This window comes from Thamnophis sirtalis, unplaced genomic scaffold (genome assembly GCF_051295495.1).
Source record: "Thamnophis sirtalis isolate CommonGarterSnake01/CBP01778 unplaced genomic scaffold, rThaSir2_p1.2 scaffold_9, whole genome shotgun sequence".
Classification (NCBI taxonomy): domain Eukaryota; kingdom Metazoa; phylum Chordata; class Lepidosauria; order Squamata; family Natricidae; genus Thamnophis; species Thamnophis sirtalis.
The window spans coordinates 31,071,066-31,092,776 of record NW_028261389.1 but is presented as its reverse complement, the minus strand read 5'-3'; the positions used below and the strand labels follow the sequence as shown (position 1 = coordinate 31,092,776).

At 36.5% G+C, this 21,711-nt stretch overlaps 1 protein-coding gene across 4 annotated transcripts in view; it reads left to right on the top strand.

The window, feature by feature from the left end:
- Positions 1–21,711, top strand: part of ENTHD1 (ENTH domain containing 1) — a 43,406-nt gene that overhangs the window by 7,885 nt on the left and 13,810 nt on the right. For 3 of the 4 annotated variants that reach the window (XM_087722514.1, XM_087722513.1, XM_014051792.2), the window contains one exon: positions 14,109–14,235. In XM_087722514.1, coding sequence (XP_087578640.1) covers positions 14,109–14,235 — 127 coding nt within the window. The remainder of the gene's footprint in view (positions 1–14,108; positions 14,236–21,711) is intronic. The other variant, XM_087722512.1, reaches the window with a different exon arrangement.

Genomic DNA, 21,711 nt, shown 5'->3' with positions numbered 1-21,711 from the left:
CCTTTCTGTAATTGCTCAAACAATTGTTCTGAACAAATCATCCAACAATAACTTACTGTCTCCCATTGAATGAGTGCATGCATCCCAGATTAAGTCATATATTTTTTAAATGTTTGTATTTCAGACTTATTAAATAAAGAAAATTACCTACATAAATAGAATTAATAAAATAATATGGCACAACATTTATCAAAACAAACCAAACAAAGAGGCTGAGCAAGCCAAGCAAATTGATCAAATTACTTAAATGTTCTTTGGTCTTTTGTTGGAAAAAGTCCTCTATTGAGATATCAATTATATCAGAAATCTACAAAAGCAACTGGGAGTCAGATAAGGATGTATACTAGCTCTCATTTTGTTTAATTAATGATATGCAAAAGTCCTAGATAGAGAGATAGATAGACAGACAGATAGAAAAATGAACATGTAAAAACATTCTGCTTTTGCTGAATGATGCAATGCAATTCTGCAGAATTGATGTCATAGACCCAGGTTGGGGTGACTGCTGTACAGATTTAGGTACTATTGTGCACTCAACTACCTGAACATCAATAAGGTCAAGGCCAAGGTACTTGTTTTGAGAAGAACTGGACTAGGTATATTGCAGCCTGCACAAAGAACATAATGATCATGTTAAGATCTATCTATACTTAGAAATTGTTTCTGCAGAAGCAGATTCCTGGCTCCCATATTTTAAGAGAAGTTTTTAAAGGGCTCCAGCCTATGTCAACACCATAAGACAACTGACTAACCATTGCTTCCCAGGTTCTCCAATTCCAATCAAAGGGGAAATACCACCGAAATAGTGATTATATATATCATGAAGAATTGTAGAGATATACAAATGCCCTTTTATTGGAACAGATATTTTGTTGAAATGCATCTTGGGGATGTGTGAATAAATCTATACCAACTCCAGCAGTAAGGGCAAAGTTGATTATATTCCATATACCAAGCCATCTAGTTATTAAAGAAGTTAATTGGATGAAGATCTTATTTATGGGTCCAGCTAGATTACCTAGGCTTTGTTCTATATAGCAGTTGCATAACATGCTCCTCATGCTCGGGCTGCCCAACTTTCAAATGTCATAATATGGATTTTATTTATTTATTTATTTATTTATTTATTTATTTATTTATTTATTTATTATTTTGTCAAGCATGTATAAGATATAACAGGTATAAGTATAAACATGGACATGGAAATGGGTATGAATATTTTTTTTACAAATAAATTTACTTTTTATTCGTAAATTTATTTACAAATAAATAAATTGGATTTTTCATCCAATTTAGTCAGATCTGAAGGCCAACAGATGCTTCAAACAACAAAGGATCATTAATGTGTCTGCTTAAGAAGAAATGGCTGGTTGAATACAAATAGTCTCCTTGGTTAAAAAAAGTATTTAACAACTTACATGCCTCAACTCTTTAGAAGAGCTTTTTCTAGAACTTGTTTTGAGCTAGATTCTGTGGTGAGATATAGGAGGTTTCATGGAGTTCCATCTGAAGAAAGATTGCATAATTGTGGTACACTAGTAGTGGTGCAACACATTGCACGTAGCCTCCTTAAATGCAGATTGTATTTTGCAAAAAGGTCTGCTTACCTTTCTTATTTAAAACCTAAAAATTGGGACACCCAGAAGAATTTGTCATACTTTTTGCGGGGTATGAACCTGCATATCACTAGTAAAACTGCACTCTCTATATCAAAGGCCATTTTGAAGAGGGCAGACCATATAGATCAAATTGGGGTTAACTGTAAGGACGACAACTTATTATGAATATGTACTATTTTCTTTATATTTACTTTATATATACAACGAATTAAATTCACTTTCATCATTAAATGCTCAAAGAAATGCTGGAGCATCTGTCAACATTCATTTATGTAAAAATATTGGATTTATTCTTTGAGCAGCTTCCTAGGAATTGTTAGACTGAATTAAACAAAAGAATCTGATCCACTGTACTTTAGACCCAATGGATTTGCTCCAATTTATAGAGTTATCAGATGGAGCACTAAGCCTATGAATTAGTGAAATGAAATAAGGAGTGCAATTATCTGACTGATTTATTAAATGGAATAGATCAGCACATAGTGGAAATTTATATCCTGCATCTATTTCTTTACTGCATACCACATACCACCACTGGGATAACTTTGGCTTTATTTTCCATATCCTTTCAAGTTTCTCCTTCAGACCCCAGTACTTCTCCAGCTTCTCATATTTCTTCTTCCTGGTGTTGCTGTTACGATCACTATCATGATGTCTGGCCTTCTGTGTGGATTTGGAAGTTCCATAGGAACTTAGCCCTGTTTTCCACAATCTTCTGTGGAATCTCCCATCTGCACTAACTCTTACACTATGCAGTTGTTACTATACATATAATTCCAGCTAGTTGTTGTGCCACTGAATGTATGCTATTCCTGCCTGCATCTGACACCATGCCACTATGGTGGTCTCTCTCTCTCTGCATACTCTGTACCTTGGGTCCTATCTAATACTCTTGCTTCTACAGATCTGGTTCCTAGTGCCTGTTGTTGTGCTACTATGATCAGTGTCTCAGTGCTGGCTTTTAGTCCATCAGTGCTGGCTTTTAGTCCATCCCTTTTCACCCAATGGTAGAATTTTCTAATGTCTGCTATCTCAGCTATCTGTCAATGTTATATCCCATGCAATGTCTTATCTTGCCATGGCACTTTCCCTGTTTGATCTTCCTCCCATGATTGCTAGCGTCTCAGATATTTTCTCAGCAGTTCATCTTTTGGTGCCATATTACTGATATATACTCTTGAATGCTCTAGGTTTTGTCCAGGATAGTGGCTTTGACACTCATCTGATCCCATCCTCCCTCTTTTCAGCTGGTGTATAGTTTCTATGTGTTGGACTTGGGATGGTAACCTCCAAGCATTATGAGGAGTTTTTGTTTCTTCACATCGGTATCTTCCAATAGGTGTGGATCATGTCTGGGCCAGGTGCTGTCCAGCTCTTCATATTCTTGACCCTCTGTTGGATGTCTGCTACTGTGATTGTGACTGATTCCCATTCTGGTAGATTGGTGTGGTCTGCTCTCAGGTCCTGCAGCCACTTTGCACTGATGGTTGTATGCCATCTCTTTCTTCCATATGTTTTTTCCAGGACTGCTCCATTTTTGTCCTTAGCCTGGTAGCCAGTGCTTTAGCAATCTCTAGGGCTTTCAATTGAGTCAGGCCTTTGCATGTTGTCAGTAGCTAAGTCTTATCCTTAATCTTCACATTTTTATGTAAATCATTCTTTTCCCCCAAGCTTAATCCCTGGTATTGCCATGGGTTGATGCCTTTGAACTGTGATGCTGGCGTAAATTACTTTGTTTACCATGGTCAGTCAAAATAACTAACAGAAGGGTGTTATAAAACCAGACACATCACTGAAGACTATATCTGATTCACTTTGGCCATGTTATGCATGCAAATTTATTGGAGAAGGCAATGATGTTAGGAATGGTTAATGGATAAAGAAGAGGCAAGCAAAGAAGATGCTGGCTTGATAATAGCAATAGCAATAGCAGTTAGACTTATATACCACTTCATAGGGCTTTCAGCCCTCTCTAAGCGGTTTACAGAGTCAGCATATCACCCCCACAGTTTGGGTTCTCATTTTACTCACCTCAGAAGGATGGAAGGCTGAGTCAACCCTGAGCCGGTGAGATTTGAACCGCTGAACTGCAGATAACAGTCAGCTGAAGTGGCTGCAGTACAGCACTCTAACCACTGCGCCACCTCGGCTCTCTCATTAAATCTGATGCAAAGTTGAACATATAACAATTGAAGGAAGCTGTGCTTGACAGGGTAGCATGGTGAGCACTTGCCTATAAAGTAGCCAAAAGTCGGACAAAACTAAATAATTAAAAACAAAACAAAATTGCCATGTGGAGGAAACAAACATTCGGTCCGAAACCATGAGAAGCTGCCATAAACAAAGACTTTATTATCACGTATCAGTATTGATGCTGAGTTGGACAGACAAATGGTCTGTCTCAGTTCTACTTCTCAACAATTTCTTGTTGAATGGTGTTGCTGCTTTGGGAAGAAGCTTAAAATGGAAAGGTACTCTACAGTACCACTATACTCCTGTGAAATGTCTCTTTGTATCAAGATTAGTAGTATTTGCCCCAATCCAACTACAGAGATTATTCTGTATGAGAATACATGGAGATTTCATACAAGTTGTGTTGTTATGTAAAATTTTAACAACAAAAAACAATAACACATTAGTGGAAAACTGAAAACAGCTGATCTTTATAGTTGCAGAAATTAACATTAACAAAATTTGCCAATAGTACCAATGTTGAGACAAGCTATTTAAATTAATTGTGTTTTAATTAATATAATATTGATTTCAATCCTATGCAATATTTTCTCATTTCCTCCTCCTTCACTTTTCATAGTTAATCATATTTATCACTTATGTGAGTGCCTCATGGTTTCTAGCCACTGTTGTTGACTAATTAAGCATCACTTTAATTGTCATTAATGTCAACATTTACTCAGATAATGTACCGTCTCATAATATTTGAGATGGTGGATTCATTTCTTGTTCTATAAATAAGGATTTAACAATAGCTGCAAGTGTATGAGCTTACTTGTATCTTTCTTGGTGATTCAGTATACAGGCTTACTTATTGTAGGTGAATACACTGTGTAAAAGTTTAATAGTTGTCCACTTGAGTGCTCCGATTTTTAAAAAAATTACCCAAGACTATCAAAAACTATTTGGGAATTGGCAAATCTTCAGATTAACCACTGCTGTAGTGGTTTCTGTAAGATCATTTGCGCACAAGGAGCTTATAGCATCTTCATTGCATCATCACTGAACTAAATTGACCATTTTGGGGCAATTTGGGGTGACTCCAGAAAATCCATAATTACTTCTGCAATTGTAATTTGTTGGACAGAGATTATGGTAGTTTGAGACAACAAGTTGCAGAAGGCTCCTGTAAAGGTTTCTGATCTTTTTATGTGAAAAGGTCCTGAGATTTGCTGAGGGGAAAACTTTTGACTATGTAGTAGTTGTAGTGGGGCCAGAGTCAGTAGTGAGTGATGAATCGGAAAAAAGAGAATTGGTGAGAGTGCATCTAATTTCTTTCAGGCTTCCTTTCTCTGTTTTAACCCCTCCTTTTGAGTCTAAGGTCTATCACATTTAGTCTAATATGCAGATTGCAAAGGCATGAATAATTACAATCAGATCTGCAGTAAACAAAATGAATGTCATTAACCTCTCAGTTATACTGATCATTATTACTTTAATATGGATACACTTGGCACCCCAGGTTGAAAAGGATGAATGCTCCAAGGTACTGTAAGTGGATGTAAGCAGAAAAACTTTCATCAGCATCTTAATGAAATTGGCTCAGATTGCTGTATGTCCATATAATTCCAGTCATGTCCTTCATAAATATCTACTTATTATGCTATGGCAACTAAAATATTTGTTCCAAGGGTAAGATTTTTTCTTATAAATGTGTCCTCAAGTATAGTCACAGTGTAGCTATCCTTTCTTCTTTTCTATGCTTGTACTGATCCTTTCTTTTTTCTGGGAAAAATTCAAAGCACAATAGAAACTGCAATGAGAAAATTAGCGAATGATATAATGAGAGTTTAGGCAAATTATGTATTCCTTATCCTTCTAAAGGTCTATTCACTTATCTATGCAAACTATTTCATTAAGAAATTATTAAAGTTTTAGGCTGGCTTTGTTTTATTATCATGATACAAAAACAATGAGATGGAAATTGCTTTTCTAATTTACTTCCATGTGCTTTGGAATATCAGATATACTTTCCTCTTTCTAAATTCAGGTGTATGTTTTTTGTTTTTTTTTAAATCTAAAGACATTTACCACATCTTTTATTCTGTAAAACTCTTGCAGGACAAGGCAGAAATACCCAGTGAAGAACTACCCAATTCCTGTCCACTCCACAGTCACAGTGGGAATGTAACAAATCTGTTTTTGGTACATTTTCTCTAGATATGTAGCTGACTCAATATCTGAAATTAAATCCAGTGCACAAAATTGCATTAGCTAATGCTAATGCCCTGCTGGTGGAGAAGCTAAATAGCCTCTTCACCCACTTTGAGGTCAAAAGACAGGTCTGTGGCTGTAGCCCAAAGGTCATCTAACCCCCAGGATGAACATCACCCTGGATGATCATCAAGTGAGAGCTTTGCTGAAAACTGTAAATCCCAAAAAGCTGCAGGTCCAGATGGGGTGCTGGGGAAAGTGGTAAAAACCTGTGCTGACCAATTAATAGGGGTCCTGACAAGGAGTTTTAACATCTCCATGCAAAAAAGCTAGAGTCCCATCATGCTTGAAAGCAGCCACAATTACGCCAGTTCCAAAGAAAGCAGCCATGAACAGCCTGAATGACTATAGACTGGTCTTACAACACCTCAGGTCCTGTCTTCCACCAAATTTCAATCAACACCAGTTGCTTATAGAAGCAAAAGGTTGACAGGGGATGCCATCACCACTGCTCTACATATTGCACTGAGCCACCTTGAGAAATCTGGGAATTATGTCAGAATGCTTTTTATAGACTATAGCTCGGCCTTTAGCACCATCTTACCAGGCACTCTCATTGAAAAGCTGACTGACCTGAATTTCCCTCCCCTCACTTGTGACTGGATCAAAGACTTCCTGACGGATCATCCACAAACAGTAAGGGCTGGATCCTTTATATCTTCCAAGCTGAAGCTCAGCAAAGGCTCCCCTCAGGGCTGTGTGCTCAGCCCCTACCTGTACTCGCTGTACATACATGACTGCATATCCTCTGATCCATCCAATATCATAATAAAGTTTGTAGATGACGCAACAGTGCTGGGTCTCATAACTGAGGGGACAAATCAGCATACAGGGAAGAAGTCCAGAAGGTATCCGCATGATGCTTAAAAACAACTTACATCTAAATACTAGTAAGACAAAGGAGATGGTGCCAAATTTCCAGAAGCACAGAGAAGAATCTGCCCCACTGTATATCCTCTTTTAAATTCTTGGGAGTGCTTATTAGTTAAGATCTCACCTGGAAAAATAACACATCCCTGGTGATTGGCAAGACCCAACAGAGACTTCATTTCCTTAGAGTCCTGCCAAAAAAATCAGGTGGAACAGCGGCTGATGACCTCTTTCTATTGGTTCACAATAGAAACTGTCCTCACATATTGCATTATAGTATGGTACACTGGTTTAACTGCTGCTGACAGGAAGGCACTATAGGGAGTGTTCAACTTGGCACAAGTAACCATTGGTTGCCCTCTAACACCAATGGATGACATCGCCAGGTCTTGCTGCTTTAGCAGAGTAAGGAAGATATTCAGAGATGATTCACACCTTGGTCAGTGTCTCTTTGCACTTCTACCATCAGGCAGAAAACAACAACATAGCCAGCCAAATAAATAGGTTTAAAAATAGTTTCTATCCTGGGCTGTCAGACTCAAACACAACTACAATCACTCCACGCACACATGGAAACCTATGACTAGTTTTTTCTTTTTCTTTCTTTTTCTTGTTTCTTTCCCCCTAATTAGTTGCATTGGGATTATTCCTTATACTATTTATATTGTTTGTATTTGTTGTCATAGATTGCACCAGTGAAGCTGAAACCAATTTCATATTTATTTTGTACAATGACAATAAAGGCTATACTATACAAAAGACTATTGGAAATCCCACATAATTCAAAATATATCCCCAAGATCGAAGCATTGCCAGCCTTGTGCATGGAAGGATACGTATTCAAAGCAAATACAGTCGGAATTCCTTGACTCTATAAATCAGAAGTTTTAGTCTTACCCCTTTGTGTGTTTTTATGAGTACATATGGAACACACGCCCTATTGATGAAAAAGATTGAGCCAAAATAAGAGATAAGCCCTTCCAACTTTCATTATCTTTTAACATTTTGTCATCTTCACTGAGCAGCTAATAATTCATTTCTCTTCCGTTTAATTTTAGCATATAATATTCTTAGCATTTATCACAAACCTCTTATCACTGTGAGCATTAGCATTTCTGATACCATCTCTGCAGTTCCTGGCTATCTCTGTATTTCTAACCTATCTGTCAAAGAATCACAGAATGCAAAAGGGTTGGAAAGGACTTTGGAAGCTCTTCAAGCACCTGCCCAGTGCAATAAGCCACTACTACAGCATTCCTAAGAATTGCCTCCATTAAAAAAAAATCAAGCAAAGGAGCATCTACCACCAGCAGCACATAGAATATTATGGAGGGAACAAATCATTAAATGGTATTTTGAACTGAAAACCTCTCTGAAATATTTTGAATGAAGAAGCAATACAAGTTTAAAAGAAGAAATATACTCTGTTCCATCTGAGGAGAATAGCCAGGAAGATTTACATATATGTTTCTTAGGTCATGATAATTCCCACTGCAACTCATAAAAAATAGCTACTTGGCCTCTGGTGGTAAATGAAGATATGACTTTCCCAATGTTGCAAATATTCCACTTTCATGAATAATAAGAAATGTTTAGGGCAATACGACCCAATCCTATGTTTCATTTGCAGAAAAGCACATTGGAGGTTTACTGTGATTTTACAATAGTAAATTTATATACTTGAAAATAAAGCTTAAAGCAACAGGCATGTCTACTTCAATGAAATGGCAGTTCTCAATTGTTCTGCCCAAAGAGAAGTACATTTTCTCCAAGCAGGTTGCTTATTTAGGTAGGCTGTTATTACTAGTAGCTGTTTTTTCAGCTCTGAGATAGTCAGTCCATCCTAACTTTTAACACCAATCTTTCCCAAATGTTAGTCTTTTATTAGCCCATGTGTTTTTATGAGATAGCATTTAAACTGTAACTTGAAAATAGAACATTGACATTTCTAGTTCTACTTCCAAGTCTTAAATCAGTGTGTCCTTTTCTATTTTCAAAACTTTTTGTTCAGATGGGTTAGCTTATGCTCCTGTTATCCTCACTGAGGTTTGCCTTTGTGCTTTTAGTGTCTCCTTTAAGAAATTCCCATTTGTCTTGGGCTTCTTTTCCTATTAGCTTTTTCTGTCCTGGCATCTCAATTATCATTGCTATGAGTTCATTAAAATGCAGTTTCTGGAATCCAAGTTGCATATTTACTTAAAATGCTCGGTTTTATTTTTCAAAAACCAAGAGTCTGAGCATTACATGGCTACTTGTTGTTCTTATTGCTTCCATAAGTAATATCAAATCAAGAATAGATGATTTTCTGGTGCCTGCCTCTTTTTTCTGGAGACAGTGGCACCAAGCAAGGCGGGAATTTCCTAGTAAGACCATGTTTACCAGAGTATCTTCCAACAGATATCAGGCTCATCAAAAACCCCTATTACAGTTATTTCATCTCTTTTTAAAGGAACTGCAGTTTGCTTTTCTTTCTTCTTGATTGATGGACTTGATTTTTACTTAACAGTAAAAATCCTCTTTCCTATTGCTTTTGTCTGTTTTGAAAACTTGCGTCCTTTACAAGATTTGATGTATCCCAAATTGACAATGTAGTTAAAAAAGAAATGCTTTCTCATTCTCAGGTGGATATAATAGGACAGTCCTGTACACGAAGCAAAAAATAAATCTTGTAGCAGCACTTTTTACTAACATATTTTATGAAAAGGCATAAATTTTTGTGAATTGCAGCTCCATTTATCAGATGCACAAAGTCACTAGACTGATGTAGGATTTAAATTGGGATGAAACTGAGGGGCAAATGGAGGGAAAGACAGGTTGGTTATGCAGATTTAGGTTACATGTGAGACAGATTATAAGAACCAAAGCAATTGACTGTTGGATTGAAAACCTGTTGTGTTTGTTGAGACCTTTGGTTTTTAACACATTACAGTGGTTAAAAATATAACTTTATCACTTTAACTTTATACCAGCATCCATATGTCAAGCTGGAATTATTACATAAAAACTGATATTGACTTCTTCTAGTTTAGTTTTAAAGCAAAAAATGTAGGTTCTCCAGTTTGATAATCCACTTTATAAATTAAGGTATTTCATTGAGTTTAAATTCCCTAATGACAAACTCTTGATTTTGGGATGGGTGAACTTGATTAATATACACTAAAGACAAACCAAATTTATTTTGCATTGCTCTGTAGGTGATGCATCTCTATGTGTTCCATGGCAAATCACTCAGCAGCCCTCTCTCCCCTAACTAAGGCTATGGTTTTTAAGGTAGGAGAAAGGGGGGAAAGGAGGATTACTTGGCCACTTTGTTCATGCTGCAGCAGCAGAAGACTAGGCCCATCAAGGTGTCCTTTCACTGCCTCAGTCACCAGCAGTCTCTCTTCCTTCCACCTATACTAATACCTCTGGGGAGGGGAAAGCTTCCTCTCACACCCCCATTCAAAGACTCACAGTTTCTCTTCTCAGAAAGATCTCCCCAAAAGAATGCACTAAAATATAGGTTATTACTAGATGGCACAAAGAGTTAAAGAATTTTCCTGATAGTATATACCCCTGAGGGCTTTGCTTTCAGTGTATGGTATTGCTGCTGAGGAAATGACTGGTTTGGGAGTAAAACAGGGGAGCATATAGAACAGCAGTGACTGCAACATCTCCCTTCCTTCTCCCTCCCCTCCCCATCTCTCCCCCCTGCTTCCTTTTATATTCTTCTTCTTACAAATTCCTATTGGGGATCTACGCTTAGACTACCATGCCTGAGTTGCAAAAATCTGTATGATGGCTGCAAAAAAGTATAGGAGATTCTCTTTGCTATTACAGAGTAATTGTCTAGATGTTTATAACCCAGATCTCTGTTCCTACCTGTGCAATCAGATTTGTTGAATGTGTAGGGGCAGATGGCAAGGGAGCTGCTTTGTAGCAGGCCTCCTATGTTGCAGGTCCCAAGGTGGCTGTTTCTCCCCCTTCTCTTTATTTATGCCTCTAGGATGGCTTCAAAAGCTGTGGTTTACAAAGAGCTGAATTCAGTTTCCCCGTAGCTATATGTGTGGTTAAAATGTTTTCTGTACCAGACTGAGTGCTGCTTTTAACACCTGTTGTTTTTCTACTTCAGAAAACTGTTTCAAGCACTGTTTGAAACAGTTTGTTAAACAGTTTGCGCTATGGTCTTCATACCAACTTTTGTAACTTCTGATTTTCCTTACAAAGAGTAGAGAGAATTTTAAATATCTCAGTTGTGCAACATTTGAGGCTGTGAGGTTTTTTTTTAATGAAACTTAGGTAATGTTAAATGTAACACACATAAAAGATTGGCAATAAATACTATTTTTGACTACAAAAGCAAATCAATGTTTTATTTATTTTTCCATGTACATGTTAAAATGCATACATACATATGTATGCATGTATCTTTGCAATAGATTTCCAAATGGCTAAAAGTGTATGTTTTGGGGTCATATAACTGTATAATCAATCAAGCACCATGTATACATTAATTTTGAGATAGATTTGTTATACATCTAATCTTGTTTTACTTCTTTATATGTAAAGTATTTCTTAAGAAAAAATGAACATAATCATAATCTTAAGATTTGATGAAAATCCTTAGTTCAGTTGGTCTGCACTAGTTGAAGTTAAGTTACAATAGAACAGTACAGAAATAGGGAGCATTTAAGATTTTTTTCTTGAGAGTTGTGAAGTGCATTGTGCGCTTTTCAATTATTAAATGTGAAATAATAGCTCTTGATTTGATTTGATTATGTGTCATATAGCCATTTTTGACTCTCAGAAATCACACAGATTTTCTCCATGACATTCTATTCCTAATCTAATCTTTCAAGTGTCCCAATAGTACACTCGTTGAAGCATATTTTTGGCTGTCTTCTTTTATTTCTTTCCACCTTTCCCAGCATTAGAGCCTTTTCCAGAGAGTTGGGTCTTCAGATAATATGTGAATAGTAGGATGATATCAGCCTGGTCATTTGTGCCTTTAGTATCTTCAATACCAGTGTTAAGGGTTGTTGCTTTACATGTTGGAATTAGTTGGTCTTCCTTATATTTAATTTTACTCCTATTTTTGCACTTTGCTCCTTAACTATTTTTACTAGAGTTTGCAGATATATTGCATTTTAAGCTACCAGAGTAGTGCAATTAGCATAGGACAGGTTATTAGCTTCTTTTCAGAATATAAAACCATGCTTATCTTCTTCAGGTTTCCTTAATATATATTCAGTACATAGGTTGAATAAATAAGGGGAGAGTATGGCAGCTCATCTCCTTTGCCAATCAGGAGTCAGTCTGTTTCATCATGTTCTATCTGTCCTGACCTGTATATAATTTTCTCATGAGGACAACTTATTAACCGCAGGAACCACCATTAATATAACAAGCTTAAAATATTTAGAAGACATATGTTATCCTAGAACACAACATATTCTGTGGGAATTTTATGAAAATTAGGATGAGAACTGGTTAGGAAAGTTTTCTTACTTTAAAAAAGGAGATTATATATTTTTTGATTTGTTGTGCTATTCCCTTTTTGAGTGGTGAATTTCAGTTTTCTGCATGTAGCAATTCTTTATATCTTATGGAGTGCTTCCTCCAGGTCACTGGAAGAGGGTTTGAAAAGCCCCCAGTATACAAATAATACTCTATTGAATGTATGGCAGGCTGCAATCATTGTGGCATATTATAGTGTCACAATAGAGTCTCATAAAATTCTGGTGGTCTATAGTAGATGATATCAGGATTTCCTGAGAGCAGTTAGAGTGTTTGAGGCTGCAAGATTGACTACCTTTAGTTTCAGCTTATAGAAATGAAATTAGTTTGATCTAATTCTAATCGGCTATTGCCCAAATACTTCAACTCCTTACAATTGCTTCAGGAAACTAATATAAGATTTATTCTGTCAGCTTTACTCTTGAGAGAAGGAGCAGCAACAACACAAAAATCAAACTTTATACACGGTAGATGATAAAATGATTACTTGTCAACAGTCTATGAAATGCTTGGGGAAACTCAGATGATCTAGCAACTGGCTGCGATATCTAGATAAGAAATCTTTAGAACTACTTTTCTCTGTAGTTCAGTATTTAAACAGGAATTTTAAAATGAAGTCAAGGTAAAGGATATTCTAAAAACATTTAAAATATACACCTATCAGCGGATAAAAAAACTAGGATTTGTAAATAACCAATGTTTATTTTTAAAATTAAATCTGAGTTGGCAAAATTAAACATTTTATTTAGAAAAGGAGGCAATCTAAGAGAAGAATTCTCAAGCAGGAAATTTGTAGTTTAGTTACTCTAAAATATATTTATTTAGAAAATGTATATGGCTGTTCAATTTATGTGAATAATTATGGGTTCACCAGTGGTGGGATTCAATTTTTTTTACTGTTGGTTCTGTGGGCATGGCTTGGTGGGCGTGGCATGGCATGGTTTGGTGGGTGTGGCAGGGGAAGGATACTGCAAAATCTCCATTCCCTCCCCACCCTATCCCACCCCAGTAACTTGCTTTCCAGCTCCATTCTCCTGTGCAAGGGCAACAAAAGAAGACCCAGCTGATCAACTGGGACTCAGGAGACAGCAAATAGGTGGAGGCGGGGCCAGCCAAAGGTGGCATTTGTCGGTTCTCTGAACTATTCAAAATTTTCGCTACTGGTTCTCCAGAACTGGTCAGAACTGGCTGAACACCACCTCTGGTTCCCACTGGATCAAGACATCCAAATTTCAGAGGAGAGGCTGTTGCATTTCTGAAATAACCAAATGTAAGAAAAAACTTAGAAACCTGCTTTTTGTTTCAAATTATTTTTCATTTGGAAGCCAGTTTTTGCCTGAAGGTTTAGGGTTAGAATTACGATTAGGTTGCTTGAAGAGTACTTATCAATGAATAAACTGTGTTCCAAACATATATTTTACATATGTGCACTTATTTTTTCAATAAACAATATCTTTCATTGATAGGAAATTTATGTCTAAAATAAAGTATCATGTACAGTAGGAAAGCTGAAATAGATCTGTATATGAAACCCTAATATTGATTCATTTATACAATAGTAGTTTTTAATTTCCTGTCCATTTGGTTGAATGTTGCAAAATATTTTCTCCTTTTTACACTCTTCCAAACTGCTTTCTAACTCTTGCTAGACTAATTCCCAGTTTTCTTTTGTATAAGGACTTGATCACCTTTAGCGAGGATGAATCCTATCTCGCGGCTGTGGAGTCAACATTTCCAGCTACTGTCTGTAAAGAGGAATTGACAAAAGGTACAAAGGCACCTGCTAATAATTCCTGGAATACAGGTATGTAGAAAATAATCTAAGTTTGTACTAAATCACATGTTCAGTAGTAAAGAAGACAATTGGGAGTAAATGATTTATTATTGCATTACATGTATCTCCCATTTTTTTCCCTGGAAGCTTTCATGAAATCACTCCTCAGGTTATTCTCTCGGCTGCAACCAAGTGAGATAGGTTTTGTTGAGAGAAATAGTAAGTGAATTCCATGGTTGCATGAAAACCTGAATCTGTTTTTCCTCATCCTAGCTTCACACATAAGTACACAGAAAGATATGGTAGTTCAAACTGTGTTAGATAAAAATGCTTTTACTGTTATATATTTGGCTTTGAGGTTCTACAGTCACTCATGGATAGGAATATTTTTATCTGAATCTAAGGAGTCTTGTTGTACTCATCCGAAGGCTAGCAATAGACTGCTTATTTACAGCATACACAAATGACTAATGGAATTTAATGCATGAAAATGTTCTGATGAACATTAGCTTTGCTTGGCACATTCTGTGCTTTCAGAAATGGTTGCCATAGAAACAACAACAAAAACCATGGTACTTCAGCTGTGTGAAGTTATTAATAGGGAAATAAACTGTTGAGAGGGTGAATTCAAAAGAGATAATTTTATTTTCATATCAGATCTTATGTCTAGAAGATAAAGGACATTTGACCATAGATCTGAACTGCCCATAAAAATAAGTACGTGATAGAAATAGATATACAGATATTAATGTGACTTAGAGCATAAATTCATCATTCTGAACATGAACTGGAAACTAAATTTTTGTCTCTTCGCTGCCGTGAATACAATAGCAAACATTCAAACAACATACAGTTGAAAAGTAATGGGCTTTATGGCATATTTTTCAGTAGTTATCTTGTCAAAATAATAACCACATACAAATTTGTAGTCTAAATTAATATAGAGTTATTTTAGGACAGAAATTAAGCCAATTTATATTGAAAATGGAATTTGCAGCTGGGCTTTGCCTATTCCCACATTTGCAAATGTATCTTTGCATGTTTTGCCTAGTACAAGAGTTTCTAGTGGTTTATCTCTGAAGATAATTTAGTATACATCTTAGAAATTAAGTAATACCAGTATAGTTTTTTTCTAGAATGACAGCATTATTCAGCATATGGAAAATGTTAAAATAAATGACAAAATTAATGATGAGAAAATTGTAAATTTAATGAATGATGTTTTCTACTTCTACGTCTGTCTAATAAGGACTAAAAAAATCCAGGTTGCTATCTATATTCATTTTCATGTACAAAGGTAGTTCTGAATGTAAACCTGCATCTAACAGTAGTACCTATATATTAAATTTCACTGCTAATTGTGCAACCCCTACTTCTTATTTTCACTAGACTAGACATACCCAATTCCTGCAAACATTCTTCATATGATTTAGTCTTCAGTTCCCGTCACCCAATCATCTTTGTTGTTCTTTCCTGCACTCTTTCTAGAGTTTTATTTTGTGGTGACCAAAATTGGATGCAATATTCCAAGTGTGGTGTTACCAAGGCATTATAAAGCTGGTAGTATCACTTCTCATGATCTTGATTTTATCCACCTGTTAATACAGTTTAGGATTGTGTTGGCTTTTTTGACAGCTGCAACACATTGCTGGCTTACATTTAAGTGATTATCCATTAGGACTCCAAGATCCCTCTTGAAGTTACTGCTGTTGAGCCAAGTTTCACTTAGTCCCATGATGGCGAACCTATGGCACACATGCCCAAAGTGGCATGCAAAGCCATGCCATCCCGCATACTTAGCCTTGCCTGTTTGTCTTCCGGGTTTCTGGCATGCATGCACACATGATGATCTCCTTTGCACACATGGCAGTGCTGAAAACTGGTGTGCGGATGCATGCTGGCCAGCTGATTGTTGGGTGAACATGCACGCTAGAACCCGAAATTTGACTTTTCTGGAGCATGCACGCACAATGTTTCCACATGACCGTTTTGGCACTCAGTGCCGAAAAGGTTCACCATCACTGACCTAGTCTGTATTGCTATTGAGCCAAGTTCCACCCTTTCTTGCCTAAGTGTAAAACCTTACTTTTTTCTACATTTGAATTTCATTTTGTTAGATAGGGCCCAGTGTTCAATTCTATCAAGAACTGTCTGGATTTTGAGCCTATCTTCTGGGGCATTGGCTATTCCTACTAGTTTAGGATTCATCTGCAGATATGATGAGATCGCGTACAGTTTAAGCCAGACATAGAGTGTGAATTTCATATAAAGAAAAATTAATGATATACAGAAGCTTTAATAAAGTTGTGTCATAATTGTTTTCTGGAAAAAGAAAGTTCACAAATACATGCAGGGCTGCTGTGAGGATTATTCTAGGTATTTCTTGGATTATCTGTGAAATAATTTCAGTTGTACAGTAAGATTTCAACTCAAGTGAATCTGAACAACTTTATAAAGCACTATATGGTACAGGAGGCCATCTTTCTGCAATTGTTTCTGCTCATCCCACACATCTAGCAGAAAGGACATGCTTTAGATAGTGATGGGATTCAAAAATTTTTACTACTAGTTCTGAAGGGGTAGCTGGGTGGGTATGGCAGGTGAAGGATACTGTAAAATCTCCATTCCCTCCCCAATCCAGGGGAAGGTTACTGCAAAATCCCCATTTCCTCTTGGGCAGTTGGGACTCAGGAGGCAGAGAATAGATGGGGGCAGGGCCAGTCAGAGGAGGTATTTACCGGTTCTCCAAACTACTCAAAATTTCTATTACCGATTCTCCAGAACTGTTCAGAATCTGCTGAATACCATCTCTGGATTTAGATTCCTTTTATTAATCAATTGAATTGAATACTTTATTTGGCCAAGTGTGATTACACATATAAGGAATTTGTCTCCAGTACAAAAAGTACTCAAAGTACATGCAAAGCAACACAATAATCATAATTATGTCACCTTGGTGGACCTAGGAATTGTGTTTTCTCAGTGGCAGCACCTGCCTTGTTGAACAGCATCACCCTGGATATCCCGACTCTTGTTTTCCAAGACATCTGAACCAGGAAATTAGGCAAAGTCTGTTGTTGATGTGCTTTTTTAATTGGTATGTACTATTTACCTTGGGCATTATGGGCTTGCAGCTCTTGAGTTTTTAATTTTTGTACATCACAGATTCACTCCTGTGAGATGGGAGGCCATATAAATTATTTAAATTATACATACATACATACATACTGTACATACATACATACATACATACATACATACATACATACATACATACCAGAGTGGGTTCTGGCTTCTTCTACTGCAGGTTTGCCCTTGATGCGCAGTATGCATGCATGCGCAGATGCAAAAAACAAGATGGCTGATAGAACCGGTTCGGGGGCCTGGCCAGTTGAGTTACTACCTACTTAGCCGAACCGGTCCGAACTGGTAGGAATCCACCTCTGATACATACATAAGTTTAAAAGTATAACCTTACTTCATGCAGTTAAATAGGTTGTACATGGAAGATTTTTCAATTGACTTGACAATGCCTTCCTCACAATCCATAGAGGTGATACATATAATAACTGAAGAAAGAGTGTAGGCTTCATTTTATTTATTTAAAATATTTATATAACTACCCATCTTATATTGAACTCTGGATGATAACCAATCTATAAGGAAAATGCATACTGAACTCTCATCCTATAAATTGTGGTGGTTGGGAACATCTGTTCACTTATGAATATTGTACTCAGAAAGGTCAGATAATACCAAGGAGCCATTTTTCGCGTATTCCTCTATGTACTGTGTGAAATGTAAATAAATCATACATTTACAAAGTAAAATTAAACTTAAAATAAGTATTCCCAACCCAGTGAGCCAATTTTCTCTACTAGCTAAGGTCGTTGGACTGGGACTATAGAAACTTTAATTTAGTCCTGTTTTAGGCACTTTGCCAGTTGGTTGACTATTGAGCAGCTAGTCTTAGCACAAATGAGAAGCAACAGAAGCTACCTCTGGAAATGGTTCAAGAAAGCTCTAGATACTTGTCCATGGAGTTAAGTCTGATTAGAAGAAAAGGAAAATTGATTCAATATTATTCATATGTTGAATGTTGTCTAAAAACTTCCAAACAAGAAAGAAATTTTTCTTTTGGTAATGACCAGCATACAATAAGATAAACTATGGTAAAAACAACCAAACGAACAATAAAGAAATCTGTATAAATGTGACTAAAGTGAATAAAATATATTAATCATTCTAAGTGCAGAGATAGTTTACCCCCTGTGGTGCACTTCTGGATAGTGCATGAACATGAACTGAACAGACTAGCAGTCTTAGGCAGCCAAACAGCTAATGTGTATTAACAATGTAGGCTCTTGGCTAATGTGTTACTGCCAGAATAGGCAGCATTTAGGAATGGACATTCTACAATAAATCAGTGTGTAATGTTGAATCATTTGGGAGAGAAATATCATTTTCTGAATGAAGCTCTTTTTGTTGCCTTTATCGATTTAAAGGCAAACTTTGACTCCATTCTCCAATAAAATGTTTGAAAGAAATTAATTCAACAATATTTTTCCTTGCATCTTTATTTTATTTATTTTATTTTATACACTTTATATCTGTTCATCTTAAATCAAATTCTGGGAAGCTTCCAATCAACAAGACAAAAGAATATCAATAATAAATTGAAATGATACATTTATATGTTAAAACCATAAACATTAAAAGATTGGCACCAAAGTCAAACTTCCTTCATTAAATCTTCTCATTCACTTCATTCTATCCCAGTGCTTGGAATAAAAACCAAGTCTTAATGTTTTTCAGGAGGCTAGGAGAGTAGAAGTCTGTGAAATGTTTAGGGGAAGGGTGGTCCATAGGGCAGGATCTGCCACAGAAAAGCATACAGGATGGTAATGTTTAAAGGTAGGTGCTAGGAGCGTACCTACCCTATTTGATCTGATGGGACAGATAGCTGTCTTAAGAGAGAGGTAGCTCTAGGCATAACTTGGCCCTGTGCCATATTTTAAGTCCTGGAATCCTAGGGGGAAAATTATAAGTTGACAGTCAACTCAGTCTTCCGCTCTCTATTCAATATGTTTCAAATAGTTGAAGTGCTCAGACCAGATTTGGCAGCATATGATAAATCATCCTCAAAATGCCAGTCTTCCATATGAGGCTTTTCTACAGTACGTGTCTGCTCAAATATAGAAGTTGAGTTTGTTTTGTACATCCTTTTAAAGTGCCCTCATTATAAATGCATTGTCAATTAAAGTTAATACACCTGCTCCTTTGTTTGCTAAATTCCAATCATGATAAGAAGATTGAGGTGTTCTTATATAATAACCAATTCACATGTGTTTCAAAGGCAATAGCATTTTTTATTTATAGTCTTAGCTTATTGAAACTATTTCACCCCTATGCAATGTTAACTTGATAGGTTTCTCCCTTTTAAATTTATGTGAGTAGGTGTGTACTTGTATCTATATTAATGGTGCATGGTATTTTTTGATTCTGTGATTTGATGTTATACTGCAAGTAAAATCTTCTCACATGTCATATTTCCTAATGTAATAGTACATGGGAATGACCTTGAGAGACAGAGAAAAAGATACTGCCTAGTGGATAAAAGTGTGTGTGTGTGTGTGTGTGTGAGTGTGTGTGTGTGTGTGTGTGTGTGTGTGTGAGAGAGAGAGAGAGAGAGAGAGAGAATGTGTCTGTGTGTGAGCTGGCAGCTGCATAACAGGTAGAGAAATAAACAGTCCTTTCTAAATTATTACACTGTAAAAAAATTGTGGGAGATTTGTACTTTCAGCCTTGCAAGATTCTGTTAATGTAGCCTTACAATAAAGTACAATTAACTCATCTGGTCCATTTCCTGTCTGGCCTACCTGGGGAGGGTAATGCTTATCACTTTTGAGGATTTTTTTTCTATCTGAAAATTGTACTCTGTAATAGGTTTTGGAATAAAACTGATATACTGATTTCTTGGAAGAAAACCTCTGCTAGATGATTAGCATTTAAATAGGATAGGTAGTCTTTAAAGCTATATTATATTCACTAAATCAGTATACAGTTTAAGCAAGAAAGATTTGAATACAGTATTATTACAGCTCATAATGACAGATATAAAGTGTAGTTACAGTGATTCGTTATAAGGCATCACATGAAGCTAGCCTTAAAATAACAAGGTATCTCCAGGTCAAATTCATTTTGAAGTGGCAAAAACTTACAGCAAATCACTATGAATGATTATAGGACATAATTTATTGTAATAGAGAATTATCTATTGAACTTCCAGGGGAGGGGCCCGGCGTCGTCGGCAGCTTAACAGAGCTGCCCCAGAGTTCTGGTTCGTATATCTATTTAACATCTATAGATATCTCTTTTTTCAGGCAAGAAAAAAGCAGGGAGGGACCCAGACGGTTAGATCCTTCTTTGTAGTTTGCAGTTTTTTTTTTTTTTGGCTGTAAACGGAGAAGGAGGATCACCTTAAGCTGAGTCGTTTACTCCGGCCAGATCTTCTCAGCTGTCTTTTTTTCAGCTCAAGGCGAGGAACCCCCCCCCCCTCAGGACATTCTTTTGAAACTAAGCCATTGAAAATAAATACGAGCAGAGACCAAACCTGTGAACTTTTCTTTATTTTTTTTCCTATCAAAATACCAGCTTCAAAGTTATAAAAAACTCCTTTGTTTAATTGTTTTTAAAATGGCGACTTTTTAGCTTCCGCATTTGCAATAACGATATATCTCCAACTTCCTGGTACAGAATCAAAGGAATAACTTCTCACAATTTAATTAGCTCCCTTGAAGATTTTTTCTTATCAACCTCTAAAAATTTACTGAAATTACTTTATTTGAAACTAACGTGAGCAGAGACTTTGTTTGCTTCCTTTCTATTATGGCACCGAAATCAAGATTGGGGAGACATCTTCTTAGTAATACATCTCAGGCATTTGCTACAAGGTTGCAGCCCTTGCCTTCTACGCCCCCTACTGGAGATTTGTTAACGAAAGAATTTCTTTTTGAGACTCTTAAAGAATTTAGCGAGGAGATGAAGCAACTTATTACAGACTTATGTGATAAGCTTGATACCAAGATTGCTCAAACAAAGGAAGATATGATTGGATTTGTAACAGTATTGACAGATTATGTTGCTGGAATGGAAGATAAGTTGGAGCTCCTGGAGGAAGCCAACACCAACCTGACATCTAAAATTGAAGTGCTGCAACAGAAAGATGAAAATGCAGAAAAACAACTTGTTATGACAAACTACAAAAAGATGGAGCTTGCATTAAGAGTTAGGGGATTGTGTGAAAACGAACAGGAGAACTTGAAACAGATTTTTTCAGAGGCTTTCAGTCGTTTGGTGGGAAGTCCAGGACTCAACTTTGATTGGCAGATCCAAAAAATTTACCGTCATAATTCGTGGGTGCCGAAACAGAGACAGCTCCCGAGAGATGTAGTTATATATTTTGCTACAAGAGAATCCAGAAATGCGATATTACAAGAGTTTTAT